Genomic DNA, 16,922 nt, shown 5'->3' on the forward strand with positions numbered 1-16,922 from the left:
GTACCGCCACTGGAAATCACCAGGAGGTCAACGTGATATTCTCCAGCTCCTGGTTCCTCAGAGCCTGTGGACTAGAGCCTACGTACTAAAGCTGGTCTGCGGTTTGGTGGTGTCAGGAATTTTCTGGGTACCTAAGACCCTTGCGCCAGCTGAGGGATGATTCGATTCGCCATGATGCTGCCACGACGTGGAGCTGTTCGTCAACCACTACGATGCCTGCACTGACCCACAAAAAAGTTACATTACTCCATTGCATCAGTACCAGGTGGGGCCGCTATTTGACAGGGTGGGCGCGAATATCCAACATTCAGGAGTCAATCAAGTGCACCACTGGAGCACTGATGTTTGGGCATGAGCTTCAAATGCCAGTAGACCTGGTGGTTGGGGCCCCTCCGTAACAGGAAGTGAGTGGAGAACCATCGATGGACTATAACTACAACCTTTACGAACAGGTGATGGAAGTGTAGTGTCCTGTGAGGTCTGGGATGCAAGGACATGGATATTATGTTTGTGTCACAGATATGGTTCAGAGAATCGATTCACAAGCAAGCTGACGTGTAAAATAGTTGTAACAATGTGTTCACTATTTAGCATTATGTGGTTGGAAAATATTTAGTCTAAAGAGTAGAATGTTGGCACCATGATGAGGTTGGTGCAGGGAGAGACTTGTGTCCTGTTGGGCTGTGTTTGTGTTTTCAATATATTAGCTCTGCTGTTGAAAATAACATTAAAATGTCTTGTATGTTTCGTAATGTGATGCAGAGACAGTAACTATAGTTACCATCACCTGTGAGGTTTCTCATTGATGACAACATTGGTGAGTAAACTTGTGATGTGTTGTAGTTACTGTTATAAAGTCTTCACACACAGTTGTTGCTCACTGTGCAGCACAGAGCTCGGCAGAAAATTGTAACTGTGAACCACTTTTCAGGAACAGCTTGGTAAACTGAGTCTCTATGTATTTGAGACCCTAAAATGATGTGTATGTTTTCATCATCAGTTTTGACCGGTTGATTAACACTGACATCTATTGAGCTGAATTATTCTATCATCTTTAAGAGCTAAATTACTGCAGTAAATGGCAGCCAATGACTCTTCAGTGCGTGTAAACAATGACAGTGTCATTCTAGTTCAGGTTTTCATATCACTTTTCCTTTGCATCAACTTTTTGCTGATCACAGTCTTTTTCATGAAGGATTTCTTCTACACAACCATGCGCTACATCTTCTTTGCAATGACTCTCATGTCTGATTGTGTGATTTTAATCCTGAGTGATGTTCTGCTTCTTTTATTTCACTTTCATTTCACTATACAAATGTCCTTCTGCCTTATTGTGTATGTGACTGTGTCCTTATACACTTTTATCCCTCCACTGACTCTGACAGTGATGACGCTGGAGCGCTTTGTGGCCATTTGCATGCCCCTGCGACACGGAGAGCTGTGCTCCACACGCAGCGCTCTGCACTGCATCCTCATCATTCATGCCATCAGCGCTCTGCCCGATGTGATTTTTCTCTCCATCTTCTTTGCGTCTGTGAACCACAGCTTCTACACCCAGAGCGGTGAGTGCTCTGTGGAGAATTTCATCCTCCATACCTGGCAGGGTCATCTTAGGTCTGCAATAAGTCAGTTTTACTTCTTGATCATGGTTATCATTATCATGTTCTCATACTTCAAAATAATGAAGGTGGCCAGGGCTGCATCAGGACAGAACAGGAAGTCGACAAGGAAAGGCCTCAGAACTGTGGTTCTTCATGGCTTTCAGCTGTTCCTCTGTCTTTTCTTGCTGTGGTGTCCTATCATTGAAGCTGCTGTGCGTCAGATTAACGTGGTGCTCTACGTTAATGTCAGGTACTTTAACTACATCGTGTTCATTCTTTCTCCGAGGTGTTTGAGTCCTCTCATTTACGGCCTCAGGGATGAAAGGTTTTTTGTTGATCTGAGAAGCTTTGTTCTTTGTGGTTTGTATAAGAAGCAATTGTCAAATGAATCGTGACTGACCTGTGAAATACACATAAAATAACACGTCTGCTTCTTTTTATTTTTGTAAAACACGCCGAGTTACCGCTGTGAATGAATATGTGCTGTACAAATTCATTTGAATTGTCTAGCCTTCATAGAAACATCTATTTATAAGTCATATGGCAAAAACAACATAAATGCTCAAATATGTGTCCAAAGACACTGACACTTACTTTAAATCAATGAAAACCAATCCTTCCAGATTTATGGACAATATTTTTTCATTTTTCAACCTCAGCTTCAGGACCTCTCGATTGTCATTGTTTGTGGTCACTTCTTATTTATCACTGTTACGAATATCTTGCGATTGTATGAACATTAAGACCAACTTCTGATATATATTGGTAAAAGTTATGCCTGTTTTGATGATGAATGCTGTAATAAGCCAGGTTTTGGATGTACGTGTGTATTATTAAATAAAATGACCTCTCACATGAAGGTAAAATACCCTCAGAGAACTGTCACAGCTTCTCTGCTTTACTGGTATCACACCTGCATGGCATATACTCTTTCTTCTAGATACAAAAAGATAATGTGCAATTTACCTCAAAATATGCAATATGCACTTTAACTCCAACCACTTTCTGCCCTGAATCACCTTGAAACTTACAGTCTCGAACTGTCCAGGGTTTACCCCACTTATCGCCGACGTAGCTGAGATTGGCACAGCACCCCCTGTGACCCTCTGGTGGAGGATAAAGCGGTAGATGATGACTGACTGACTGACTGACATACAGTCTCTACTTTCTGGTTTGTTGTATATTTTTTTTAGTCTTGTTCTAGCTCTTTGTTATCTTTGAGAGCATGTGCTTATTGCGTGTTGTCATGACTTTGTCATATGGCATGTTTAAAGTACACATTGCAGTTCATTAGTGTGCTCTGGATCAGATCAGTATCACTTTATGACATAATCATGTTATTGTAAACAATATACATTTCACTATTTAACAGGAAAGTTTGTTTGTAGTGTATAAGAATATTGTAAGAGCAATAAATTATCACTAGACTGCAGGTCTGGAATACAATAATGTCTCCGGCTGTTTCCATAGTCATGTGAGCTGTGCCGCTGAAGTATCTGAAGTAGCTGATTTGTATAGACTGTGTTAAAGATGTGCATTGAGAAGTAAACAGGAACTTCCTCATGAGAGGGTTGACTTTGCATCACCTACAATCTGGTTACAACAGAAGTCTGTATGACAGTCCTGAACAATGCTTGTCAAAGAAGCACAGATGCTTCCTGCGTTGACCAAATGGCACCAATGTCAGAACCTGTGCACCCTAGATGTACGATCATGAGAATGTGTAGAATAGGCTGACACAACCGTCAAATGTGGGGTTTAAGATAGGGATGTTAGAGAAACCTTTAAAAGTATGGACCTGCTCTTTTGCAGGCAGAATTGTTCGGAGATTCGGCAGGAACACATTCTCCCGAGCTGCTGCAGAGCTTGGTCTGATGCCTGCCTTGTAACCAAATAAAATCCCTTTTGTTCAATATGAGTCCTGTGTCAGAGGGGTTTCTTTCGACACCATCAACTGATCACCTATTGTTCGTAAGAAGGAAGCCTGACTAAAAATGAGACATTCCAGCTTCCAGTGAGGACAGTGTTGAGGAGGAAGCTGTGCATCAGGCCACCCCCTCTCCACGACAGCAGCACTGAAGGAGGCCTGCTAAAGGATGATAAAGGTGTTGGGTCCCTAGCCACATTACCTGCAACTACCCTTCTCCACCACCGATGGAGCCAGCCATCAATGGAGTTGTGAAACTAGACCAAGTTGGCAGCGCAGGGGAGCTTTTGCCTACCAGAGCTGTTTCTACCCCCAACCACTTGACACAGCAAGTTGGATGTCTGGGTTGAGCCCATGGATTGTATCTGGACTGTGCCCTTGAGGGGACCCCCTGCTGAGCCTTGGTAGACACCTGGTCCACCACTGGTCTGCCCAGGGATCCTGCCCTACTCCAATAGAGGATTGCTCCAAGGGTGAAATGCCATAAAGTAGTGCATCACTACTGTTATCGGTGAACTGGCTCTGAATTAGGAATCAGATCACTTTGAATGATGGTGGCCAGCCATCAGACACAGCATCAATTCTGGCATGCCAACATCCAGAAACCCTTGCATCTTTGGTCTCAACTTCCTGGACAAGTGGGGGGTCGTAGTGGATTCGAAGCCCCACTCTACCTAGGCACTGAAACCATGGTCCTCCATTAGTACAGCAACCTTAAGACCCTCTGAGCATCAGAGTTACCAGTGAAGACCACATCAGAACATCAGCTGAGATGACAGCACCACTGCAGCCAGGACTGTCAGCAATGACAATGCCTGCAGATCCACTAAGACCACCACAGCTTGAGTCCCCAGTGGCAACAAAACCAGCAGTTGCCCAGAGTGGGCCCATATCACCATCCATACCCCAGCGGCTGCCCTTGGAGATAAGAGACCCTGTTAAATACCTCTTCAAGAGGAGTTGTTAGGACTTGCCCAGGGAGCAGCAACACCAGCTGAAACAGCTGCTGCAGACATTAAGGATGAGGACTGCACACACCCCATTCTAGTTCTCTGCCCATATGCCTTTTCCAACGACCCCTCCCCCTTGCTAAGTGGGTGGCAGCGCAGCAGAAAATAGGAAAGTGTAGATTCTGCCAGCAGGTGGAGAATCGTTATATACTGTACAGTACCAGGTTGCAGGGTGGCTGCATTGCAAGGTGTAGCTGCTTCTGACGGTGAAAACTGCAGGACCATTGACCCCCAACAGCTCCAGCTAGACCAGCAGCAAGATCTTGTTCTCACCCCGGTTCACGCCTGGGTAGGGGCTGGCCAATGACCAGAGGGGGCAGCAGTGTTCGTGCTGGACCTGGAGACCAAGGCGTTTTACTGTCAGTGGCCCTCTATTGTAGCCCAAGATGGCCTTTTGTACCGCCACTGGAAATCACCAGGAGGTCAACGTGATATTCTCCAGCTCCTGGTTCCTCAGAGCCTGTGGACTAGAGCCTACGTACTAAAGCTGGTCTGCGGTTTGGTGGTGTCAGGAATTTTCTGGGTACCTAAGACCCTTGCGCCAGCTGAGGGATGATTCGATTCGCCATGATGCTGCCACGACGTGGAGCTGTTCGTCAACCACTACGATGCCTGCACTGACCCACAAAAAAGTTACATTACTCCATTGCATCAGTACCAGGTGGGGCCGCTATTTGACAGGGTGGGCGCGAATGTCCAACATTCAGGAGTCAATCAAGTGCACCACTGGAGCACTGATGTTTGGGCATGAGCTTCAAATGCCAGTAGACCTGGTGGTTGGGGCCCCTCCGTAACAGGAAGTGAGTGGAGAACCATCGATGGACTATAACTACAACCTTTACGAACAGGTGATGGAAGTGTAGTGTCCTGTGAGGTCTGGGATGCAAGGACATGGATATTATGTTTGTGTCACAGATATGGTTCAGAGAATCGATTCACAAGCAAGCGGACGTGTAAAATAGTTGTAACAATGTGTTCACTATTTAGCATTATGTGGTTGGAAAATATTTAGTCTAAAGAGTAGAATGTTGGCACCATGATGAGGTGGGTGCAGGGAGAGACTTGTGTCCTGTTGGGCTGTGTTTGTGTTTTCAATATATTAGCTCTGCTGGTAGTTTTGACCGGTTTATTAACACTGACATCTATTGAGCTGAATTATTCTATCATCTTTAAGAGCTAAATTACTGCAGTAAATGGCAGCCAATGACTCTTCAGTGCGTGTAAACAATGACAGTGTCATTCTAGTTCAGGTTTTCATATCACTTTTCCTTTGCATCAACTTTTTGCTGATCACAGTCTTTTTCATGAAGGATTTCTTCTACACAACCATGCGCTACATCTTCTTTGCAATGACTCTCATGTCTGATTGTGTGATTTTAATCCTGAGTGATGTTCTGCTTCTTTTATTTCACTTTCATTTCACTATACAAATGTCCTTCTGCCTTATTGTGTATGTGACTGTGTCCTTATACACTTTTATCACTCCACTGACTCTGACAGTGATGACGCTGGAGCGCTTTGTGGCCATTTGCATGCCCCTGCGACACGGAGAGCTGTGCTCCACACGCAGCGCTCTGCACTGCATCCTCATCATTCATGCCATCAGCGCTCTGCCCGATGTGATTTTTCTCTCCATCTTCTTTGCGTCTGTGAACCACAGCTTCTACACCCAGAGCGGTGAGTGCTCTGTGGAGAATTTCATCCTCCATACCTGGCAGGGTCATCTTAGGTCTGCAATAAGTCAGTTTTACTTCTTGATCATGGTTATCATTATCATGTTCTCATACTTCAAAATAATGAAGGTGGCCAGGGCTGCATCAGGACAGAACAGGAAGTCGACAAGGAAAGGCCTCAGAACTGTGGTTCTTCATGGCTTTCAGCTGTTCCTCTGTCTTTTCTTGCTGTGGTGTCCTATCATTGAAGCTGCTGTGCGTCAGATTAACCTGGTGCTCTACGTTAATGTCAGGTACTTTAACTACATCGTGTTCATTCTTTCTCCGAGGTTTTTGAGTCCTCTCATTTACGGCCTCAGGGATGAAAGGTTTTTTGTTGATCTGAGAAGCTTTGTTCTTTGTGGTTTGTATAAGAAGCAATTGTCAAATGAATCGTGACTGACCTGTGAAATACACATAAAATAACACGTCTGCTTCTTTTTATTTTTGTAAAACACGCCGAGTTACCGCTGTGAATGAATATGTGCTGTACAAATTCATTTGAATTGTCTAGCCTTCATAGAAACATCTATTTATAAGTCATATGGCAAAAACAACATAAATGCTCAAATATGTGTCCAAAGACACTGACACTTACTTTAAATCAATGAAAACCAATCCTTCCAGATTTATGGACAATATTTGTTCATTTTTCAACCTCAGCTTCAGGACCTCTCGATTGTCATTGTTTGTGGTCACTTCTTATTTATCACTGTTACGAATATCTTGCGATTGTATGAACATTAAGACCAACTTCTGATATATATTGGTAAAAGTTATGCCTGTTTTGATGATGAATGCTGTAATAAGCCAGGTTTTGGATGTACGTGTGTATTATTAAATAAAATGACTCCATTACTCATTGAGTTAGCATGACCTCTCACATGAAGGTAAAATACCCTCAGAGAACTGTCACAGCTTCTCTGCTTTACTGGTATCACACCTGCATGGCATATACTCTTTCTTCTAGATACAAAAAGATAATGTGCAATTTACCTCAAAATATGCAATATGCACTTTAACTCCAACCACTTTCTGCCCTGAATCACCTTGAAACTTACAGTCTCGAACTGTCCAGGGTTTACCCCACTTATCGCCGACGTAGCTGAGATTGGCACAGCACCCCCTGTGACCCTCTGGTGGAGGATAAAGCGGTAGATGATGACTGACTGACTGACTGACATACAGTCTCTACTTTCTGGTTTGTTGTATATTTTTTTTAGTCTTGTTCTAGCTCTTTGTTATCTTTGAGAGCATGTGCTTATTGCGTGTTGTCATGACTTTGTCATATGGCATGTTTAAAGTACACATTGCAGTTCATTAGTGTGCTCTGGATCAGATCAGTATCACTTTATGACATAATCATGTTATTGTAAACAATATACATTTCACTATTTAACAGGAAAGTTTGTTTGTAGTGTATAAGAATATTGTAAGAGCAATAAATTATCACTAGACTGCAGGTCTGGAATACAATAATGTCTCCGGCTGTTTCCATAGTCATGTGAGCTGTGCCGCTGAAGTATCTGAAGTAGCTGATTTGTATAGACTGTGTTAAAGATGTGCATTGAGAAGTAAACAGGAACTTCCTCATGAGAGGGTTGACTTTGCATCACCTACAATCTGGTTACAACAGAAGTCTGTATGACAGTCCTGAACAATGCTTGTCAAAGAAGCACAGATGCTTCCTGCGTTGACCAAATGGCACCAATGTCAGAACCTGTGCACCCTAGATGTACGATCATGAGAATGTGTAGAATAGGCTGACACAACCGTCAAATGTGGGGTTTAAGATAGGGATGTTAGAGAAACCTTTAAAAGTATGGACCTGCTCTTTTGCAGGCAGAATTGTTCGGAGATTCGGCAGGAACACATTCTCCCGAGCTGCTGCAGAGCTTGGTCTGATGCCTGCCTTGTAACCAAATAAAATCCCTTTTGTTCAATATGAGTCCTGTGTCAGAGGGGTTTCTTTCGACACCATCAACTGATCACCTATTGTTCGTAAGAAGGAAGCCTGACTAAAAATGAGACATTCCAGCTTCCAGTGAGGACAGTGTTGAGGAGGAAGCTGTGCATCAGGCCACCCCCTCTCCACGACAGCAGCACTGAAGGAGGCCTGCTAAAGGATGATAAAGGTGTTGGGTCCCTAGCCACATTACCTGCAACTACCCTTCTCCACCACCGATGGAGCCAGCCATCAATGGAGTTGTGAAACTAGACCAAGTTGGCAGCGCAGGGGAGCTTTTGCCTACCAGAGCTGTTTCTACCCCCAACCACTTGACACAGCAAGTTGGATGTCTGGGTTGAGCCCATGGATTGTATCTGGACTGTGCCCTTGAGGGGACCCCCTGCTGAGCCTTGGTAGACACCTGGTCCACCACTGGTCTGCCCAGGGATCCTGCCCTACTCCAATAGAGGATTGCTCCAAGGGTGAAATGCCATAAAGTAGTGCATCACTACTGTTATCGGTGAACTGGCTCTGAATTAGGAATCAGATCACTTTGAATGATGGTGGCCAGCCATCAGACACAGCATCAATTCTGGCATGCCAACATCCAGAAACCCTTGCATCTTTGGTCTCAACTTCCTGGACAAGTGGGGGGTCGTAGTGGATTCGAAGCCCCACTCTACCTAGGCACTGAAACCATGGTCCTCCATTAGTACAGCAACCTTAAGACCCTCTGAGCATCAGAGTTACCAGTGAAGACCACATCAGAACATCAGCTGAGATGACAGCACCACTGCAGCCAGGACTGTCAGCAATGACAATGCCTGCAGATCCACTAAGACCACCACAGCTTGAGTCCCCAGTGGCAACAAAACCAGCAGTTGCCCAGAGGGGGCCCATATCACCATCCATACCCCAGCGGCTGCCCTTGGAGATAAGAGACCCTGTTAAATACCTCTTCAAGAGGAGTTGTTAGGACTTGCCCAGGGAGCAGCAACACCAGCTGAAACAGCTGCTGCAGACATTAAGGATGAGGACTGCACACACCCCATTCTAGTTCTCTGCCCATATGCCTTTTCCAACGACCCCTCCCCCTTGCTAAGTGGGTGGCAGCGCAGCAGAAAATAGGAAAGTGTAGATTCTGCCAGCAGGTGGAGAATCGTTATATACTGTACAGTACCAGGTTGCAGGGTGGCTGCATTGCAAGGTGTAGCTGCTTCTGACGGTGAAAACTGCAGGACCATTGACCCCCAACAGCTCCAGCTAGACCAGCAGCAAGATCTTGTTCTCACCCCGGTTCACGCCTGGGTAGGGGCTGGCCAATGACCAGAGGGGGCAGCAGTGTTCGTGCTGGACCTGGAGACCAAGGCGTTTTACTGTCAGTGGCCCTCTATTGTAGCCCAAGATGGCCTTTTGTACCGCCACTGGAAATCACCAGGAGGTCAACGTGATATTCTCCAGCTCCTGGTTCCTCAGAGCCTGTGGACTAGAGCCTACGTACTAAAGCTGGTCTGCGGTTTGGTGGTGTCAGGAATTTTCTGGGTACCTAAGACCCTTGCGCCAGCTGAGGGATGATTCGATTCGCCATGATGCTGCCACGACGTGGAGCTGTTCGTCAACCACTACGATGCCTGCACTGACCCACAAAAAAGTTACATTACTCCATTGCATCAGTACCAGGTGGGGCCGCTATTTGACAGGGTGGGCGCGAATATCCAACATTCAGGAGTCAATCAAGTGCACCACTGGAGCACTGATGTTTGGGCATGAGCTTCAAATGCCAGTAGACCTGGTGGTTGGGGCCCCTCCGTAACAGGAAGTGAGTGGAGAACCATCGATGGACTATAACTACAACCTTTACGAACAGGTGATGGAAGTGTAGTGTCCTGTGAGGTCTGGGATGCAAGGACATGGATATTATGTTTGTGTCACAGATATGGTTCAGAGAATCGATTCACAAGCAAGCTGACGTGTAAAATAGTTGTAACAATGTGTTCACTATTTAGCATTATGTGGTTGGAAAATATTTAGTCTAAAGAGTAGAATGTTGGCACCATGATGAGGTTGGTGCAGGGAGAGACTTGTGTCCTGTTGGGCTGTGTTTGTGTTTTCAATATATTAGCTCTGCTGTTGAAAATAACATTAAAATGTCTTGTATGTTTCGTAATGTGATGCAGAGACAGTAACTATAGTTACCATCACCTGTGAGGTTTCTCATTGATGACAACATTGGTGAGTAAACTTGTGATGTGTTGTAGTTACTGTTATAAAGTCTTCACACACAGTTGTTGCTCACTGTGCAGCACAGAGCTCGGCAGAAAATTGTAACTGTGAACCACTTTTCAGGAACAGCTTGGTAAACTGAGTCTCTATGTATTTGAGACCCTAAAATGATGTGTATGTTTTCATCATCAGTTTTGACCGGTTGATTAACACTGACATCTATTGAGCTGAATTATTCTATCATCTTTAAGAGCTAAATTACTGCAGTAAATGGCAGCCAATGACTCTTCAGTGCGTGTAAACAATGACAGTGTCATTCTAGTTCAGGTTTTCATATCACTTTTCCTTTGCATCAACTTTTTGCTGATCACAGTCTTTTTCATGAAGGATTTCTTCTACACAACCATGCGCTACATCTTCTTTGCAATGACTCTCATGTCTGATTGTGTGATTTTAATCCTGAGTGATGTTCTGCTTCTTTTATTTCACTTTCATTTCACTATACAAATGTCCTTCTGCCTTATTGTGTATGTGACTGTGTCCTTATACACTTTTATCACTCCACTGACTCTGACAGTGATGACGCTGGAGCGCTTTGTGGCCATTTGCATGCCCCTGCGACACGGAGAGCTGTGCTCCACACGCAGCGCTCTGCACTGCATCCTCATCATTCATGCCATCAGCGCTCTGCCCGATGTGATTTTTCTCTCCATCTTCTTTGCGTCTGTGAACCACAGCTTCTACACCCAGAGCGGTGAGTGCTCTGTGGAGAATTTCATCCTCCATACCTGGCAGGGTCATCTTAGGTCTGCAATAAGTCAGTTTTACTTCTTGATCATGGTTATCATTATCATGTTCTCATACTTCAAAATAATGAAGGTGGCCAGGGCTGCATCAGGACAGAACAGGAAGTCGACAAGGAAAGGCCTCAGAACTGTGGTTCTTCATGGCTTTCAGCTGTTCCTCTGTCTTTTCTTGCTGTGGTGTCCTATCATTGAAGCTGCTGTGCGTCAGATTAACGTGGTGCTCTACGTTAATGTCAGGTACTTTAACTACATCGTGTTCATTCTTTCTCCGAGGTGTTTGAGTCCTCTCATTTACGGCCTCAGGGATGAAAGGTTTTTTGTTGATCTGAGAAGCTTTGTTCTTTGTGGTTTGTATAAGAAGCAATTGTCAAATGAATCGTGACTGACCTGTGAAATACACATAAAATAACACGTCTGCTTCTTTTTATTTTTGTAAAACACCCCGAGTTACCGCTGTGAATGAATATGTGCTGTACAAATTCATTTGAATTGTCTAGCCTTCATAGAAACATCTATTTATAAGTCATATGGCAAAAACAACATAAATGCTCAAATATGTGTCCAAAGACACTGACACTTACTTTAAATCAATGAAAACCAATCCTTCCAGATTTATGGACAATATTTTTTCATTTTTCAACCTCAGCTTCAGGACCTCTCGATTGTCATTGTTTGTGGTCACTTCTTATTTATCACTGTTACGAATATCTTGCGATTGTATGAACATTAAGACCAACTTCTGATATATATTGGTAAAAGTTATGCCTGTTTTGATGATGAATGCTGTAATAAGCCAGGTTTTGGATGTACGTGTGTATTATTAAATAAAATGACTCCATTACTCATTGAGTTAGCATGACCTCTCACATGAAGGTAAAATACCCTCAGAGAACTGTCACAGCTTCTCTGCTTTACTGGTATCACACCTGCATGGCATATACTCTTTCTTCTAGATACAAAAAGATAATGTGCAATTTACCTCAAAATATGCAATATGCACTTTAACTCCAACCACTTTCTGCCCTGAATCACCTTGAAACTTACAGTCTCGAACTGTCCAGGGTTTACCCCACTTATCGCCGACGTAGCTGAGATTGGCACAGCACCCCCTGTGACCCTCTGGTGGAGGATAAAGCGGTAGATGATGACTGACTGACTGACTGACATACAGTCTCTACTTTCTGGTTTGTTGTATATTTTTTTTAGTCTTGTTCTAGCTCTTTGTTATCTTTGAGAGCATGTGCTTATTGCGTGTTGTCATGACTTTGTCATATGGCATGTTTAAAGTACACATTGCAGTTCATTAGTGTGCTCTGGATCAGATCAGTATCACTTTATGACATAATCATGTTATTGTAAACAATATACGTTTCACTATTTAACAGGAAAGTTTGTTTGTAGTGTATAAGAATATTGTAAGAGCAATAAATTATCACTAGACTGCAGGGCTGGAATACAATAATGTCTCCGGCTGTTTCCATAGTCATGTGAGCTGTGCCGCTGAAGTATCTGAAGTAGCTGATTTGTATAGACTGTGTTAAAGATGTGCATTGAGAAGTAAACAGGAACTTCCTCATGAGAGGGTTGACTTTGCATCACCTACAATCTGGTTACAACAGAAGTCTGTATGACAGTCCTGAACAATGCTTGTCAAAGAAGCACAGATGCTTCCTGCGTTGACCAAATGGCACCAATGTCAGAACCTGTGCACCCTAGATGTACGATCATGAGAATGTGTAGAATAGGCTGACACAACCGTCAAATGTGGGGTTTAAGATAGGGATGTTAGAGAAACCTTTAAAAGTATGGACCTGCTCTTTTGCAGGCAGAATTGTTCGGAGATTCGGCAGGAACACATTCTCCCGAGCTGCTGCAGAGCTTGGTCTGATGCCTGCCTTGTAACCAAATAAAATCCCTTTTGTTCAATATGAGTCCTGTGTCAGAGGGGTTTCTTTCGACACCATCAACTGATCACCTATTGTTCGTAAGAAGGAAGCCTGACTAAAAATGAGACATTCCAGCTTCCAGTGAGGACAGTGTTGAGGAGGAAGCTGTGCATCAGGCCACCCCCTCTCCACGACAGCAGCACTGAAGGAGGCCTGCTAAAGGATGATAAAGGTGTTGGGTCCCTAGCCACATTACCTGCAACTACCCTTCTCCACCACCGATGGAGCCAGCCATCAATGGAGCTGTGAAACTAGACCAAGTTGGCAGCGCAGGGGAGCTTTTGCCTACCAGAGCTGTTTCTACCCCCAACCACTTGACACAGCAAGTTGGATGTCTGGGTTGAGCCCATGGATTGTATCTGGACTGTGCCCTTGAGGGGACCCCCTGCTGAGCCTTGGTAGACACCTGGTCCACCACTGGTCTGCCCAGGGATCCTGCCCTACTCCAATAGAGGATTGCTCCAAGGGTGAAATGCCATAAAGTAGTGCATCACTACTGTTATCGGTGAACTGGCTCTGAATTAGGAATCAGATCACTTTGAATGATGGTGGCCAGCCATCAGACACAGCATCAATTCTGGCATGCCAACATCCAGAAACCCTTGCATCTTTGGTCTCAACTTCCTGGACAAGTGGGGGGTCGTAGTGGATTCGAAGCCCCACTCTACCTAGGCACTGAAACCATGGTCCTCCATTAGTACAGCAACCTTAAGACCCTCTGAGCATCAGAGTTACCAGTGAAGACCACATCAGAACATCAGCTGAGATGACAGCACCACTGCAGCCAGGACTGTCAGCAATGACAATGCCTGCAGATCCACTAAGACCACCACAGCTTGAGTCCCCAGTGGCAACAAAACCAGCAGTTGCCCAGAGTGGGCCCATATCACCATCCATACCCCAGCGGCTGCCCTTGGAGATAAGAGACCCTGTTAAATACCTCTTCAAGAGGAGTTGTTAGGACTTGCCCAGGGAGCAGCAACACCAGCTGAAACAGCTGCTGCAGACATTAAGGATGAGGACTGCACACACCCCATTCTAGTTCTCTGCCCATATGCCTTTTCCAACGACCCCTCCCCCTTGCTAAGTGGGTGGCAGCGCAGCAGAAAATAGGAAAGTGTAGATTCTGCCAGCAGGTGGAGAATCGTTATATACTGTACAGTACCAGGTTGCAGGGTGGCTGCATTGCAAGGTGTAGCTGCTTCTGACGGTGAAAACTGCAGGACCATTGACCCCCAACAGCTCCAGCTAGACCAGCAGCAAGATCTTGTTCTCACCCCGGTTCACGCCTGGGTAGGGGCTGGCCAATGACCAGAGGGGGCAGCAGTGTTCGTGCTGGACCTGGAGACCAAGGCGTTTTACTGTCAGTGGCCCTCTATTGTAGCCCAAGATGGCCTTTTGTACCGCCACTGGAAATCACCAGGAGGTCAACGTGATATTCTCCAGCTCCTGGTTCCTCAGAGCCTGTGGACTAGAGCCTACGTACTAAAGCTGGTCTGCGGTTTGGTGGTGTCAGGAATTTTCTGGGTACCTAAGACCCTTGCGCCAGCTGAGGGATGATTCGATTCGCCATGATGCTGCCACGACGTGGAGCTGTTCGTCAACCACTACGATGCCTGCACTGACCCACAAAAAAGTTACATTACTCCATTGCATCAGTACCAGGTGGGGCCGCTATTTGACAGGGTGGGCGCGAATATCCAACATTCAGGAGTCAATCAAGTGCACCACTGGAGCACTGATGTTTGGGCATGAGCTTCAAATGCCAGTAGACCTGGTGGTTGGGGCCCCTCCGTAACAGGAAGTGAGTGGAGAACCATCGATGGACTATAACTACAACCTTTACGAACAGGTGATGGAAGTGTAGTGTCCTGTGAGGTCTGGGATGCAAGGACATGGATATTATGTTTGTGTCACAGATATGGTTCAGAGAATCGATTCACAAGCAAGCTGACGTGTAAAATAGTTGTAACAATGTGTTCACTATTTAGCATTATGTGGTTGGAAAATATTTAGTCTAAAGAGTAGAATGTTGGCACCATGATGAGGTTGGTGCAGGGAGAGACTTGTGTCCTGTTGGGCTGTGTTTGTGTTTTCAATATATTAGCTCTGCTGTTGAAAATAACATTAAAATGTCTTGTATGTTTCGTAATGTGATGCAGAGACAGTAACTATAGTTACCATCACCTGTGAGGTTTCTCATTGATGCCAACATTGGTGAGTAAACTTGTGATGTGTTGTAGTTACTGTTATAAAGTCTTCACACACAGTTGTTGCTCACTGTGCAGCACAGAGCTCGGCAGAAAATTGTAACTGTGAACCACTTTTCAGGAACAGCTTGGTAAACTGAGTCTCTATGTATTTGAGACCCTAAAATGATGTGTATGTTTTCATCATCAGTTTTGACCGGTTGATTAACACTGACATCTATTGAGCTGAATTATTCTATCATCTTTAAGAGCTAAATTACTGCAGTAAATGGCAGCCAATGACTCTTCAGTGCGTGTAAACAATGACAGTGTCATTCTAGTTCAGGTTTTCATATCACTTTTCCTTTGCATCAACTTTTTGCTGATCACAGTCTTTTTCATGAAGGATTTCTTCTACACAACCATGCGCTACATCTTCTTTGCAATGACTCTCATGTCTGATTGTGTGATTTTAATCCTGAGTGATGTTCTGCTTCTTTTATTTCACTTTCATTTCACTATACAAATGTCCTTCTGCCTTATTGTGTATGTGACTGTGTCCTTATACACTTTTATCACTCCACTGACTCTGACAGTGATGACGCTGGAGCGCTTTGTGGCCATTTGCATGCCCCTGCGACACGGAGAGCTGTGCTCCACACGCAGCGCTCTGCACTGCATCCTCATCATTCATGCCATCAGCGCTCTGCCCGATGTGATTTTTCTCTCCATCTTCTTTGCGTCTGTGAACCACAGCTTCTACACCCAGAGCGGTGAGTGCTCTGTGGAGAATTTCATCCTCCATACCTGGCAGGGTCATCTTAGGTCTGCAATAAGTCAGTTTTACTTCTTGATCATGGTTATCATTATCATGTTCTCATACTTCAAAATAATGAAGGTGGCCAGGGCTGCATCAGGACAGAACAGGAAGTCGACAAGGAAAGGCCTCAGAACTGTGGTTCTTCATGGCTTTCAGCTGTTCCTCTGTCTTTTCTTGCTGTGGTGTCCTATCATTGAAGCTGCTGTGCGTCAGATTAACGTGGTGCTCTACGTTAATGTCAGGTACTTTAACTACATCGTGTTCATTCTTTCTCCGAGGTGTTTGAGTCCTCTCATTTACGGCCTCAGGGATGAAAGGTTTTTTGTTGATCTGAGAAGCTTTGTTCTTTGTGGTTTGTATAAGAAGCAATTGTCAAATGAATCGTGACTGACCTGTGAAATACACATAAAATAACACGTCTGCTTCTTTTTATTTTTGTAAAACACGCCGAGTTACCGCTGTGAATGAATATGTGCTGTACAAATTCATTTGAATTGTCTAGCCTTCATAGAAACATCTATTTATAAGTCATATGGCAAAAACAACATAAATGCTCAAATATGTGTCCAAAGACACTGACACTTACTTTAAATCAATTAAAACCAATCCTTCCAGATTTATGGACAATATTTTTTCATTTTTCAACCTCAGCTTCAGGACCTCTCGATTGTCATTGTTTGTGGTCACTTCTTATTTATCACTGTTACGAATATCTTGCGATTGTATGAACATTAAGACCA

At 44.5% G+C, this 16,922-nt stretch overlaps 4 protein-coding genes across 4 annotated transcripts; all 4 read left to right on the plus strand.

Moving 5' to 3' along the window:
- The first annotated feature begins 857 nt into the window (after positions 1-857).
- On the plus strand, positions 858-2,544 carry LOC122764521 (odorant receptor 131-2-like). Its single transcript, XM_044018607.1, has one exon. It carries the CDS (start codon positions 1,079-1,081, stop codon positions 1,994-1,996), a length of 918 nt encoding a protein of 305 aa, XP_043874542.1. The 5' UTR covers positions 858-1,078; the 3' UTR covers positions 1,997-2,544.
- Positions 2,545-5,672: 3,128 nt separating this feature from the next.
- LOC122764522 (odorant receptor 131-2-like) lies at positions 5,673-7,116 on the plus strand. The gene has a single exon (XM_044018608.1). It carries the CDS (start codon positions 5,732-5,734, stop codon positions 6,647-6,649), a length of 918 nt encoding a protein of 305 aa, XP_043874543.1. The 5' UTR covers positions 5,673-5,731; the 3' UTR covers positions 6,650-7,116.
- A 3,354-nt stretch (positions 7,117-10,470) lies between these two features.
- Positions 10,471-12,076, plus strand: LOC122764523 (odorant receptor 131-2-like). The gene has a single exon (XM_044018609.1). It carries the CDS (start codon positions 10,692-10,694, stop codon positions 11,607-11,609), a length of 918 nt encoding a protein of 305 aa, XP_043874544.1. The 5' UTR covers positions 10,471-10,691; the 3' UTR covers positions 11,610-12,076.
- A 3,355-nt stretch (positions 12,077-15,431) lies between these two features.
- Positions 15,432-16,598, plus strand: LOC122764525 (odorant receptor 131-2-like). Its single transcript, XM_044018610.1, has one exon. It carries the CDS (start codon positions 15,652-15,654, stop codon positions 16,567-16,569), a length of 918 nt encoding a protein of 305 aa, XP_043874545.1. The 5' UTR covers positions 15,432-15,651; the 3' UTR covers positions 16,570-16,598.
- The last annotated feature ends 324 nt before the right edge of the window (positions 16,599-16,922 follow it).

This window comes from Solea senegalensis, unplaced genomic scaffold, assembly GCF_019176455.1.
Source record: "Solea senegalensis isolate Sse05_10M unplaced genomic scaffold, IFAPA_SoseM_1 scf7180000017457, whole genome shotgun sequence".
Classification (NCBI taxonomy): Eukaryota; Metazoa; Chordata; class Actinopteri; order Pleuronectiformes; family Soleidae; genus Solea; species Solea senegalensis.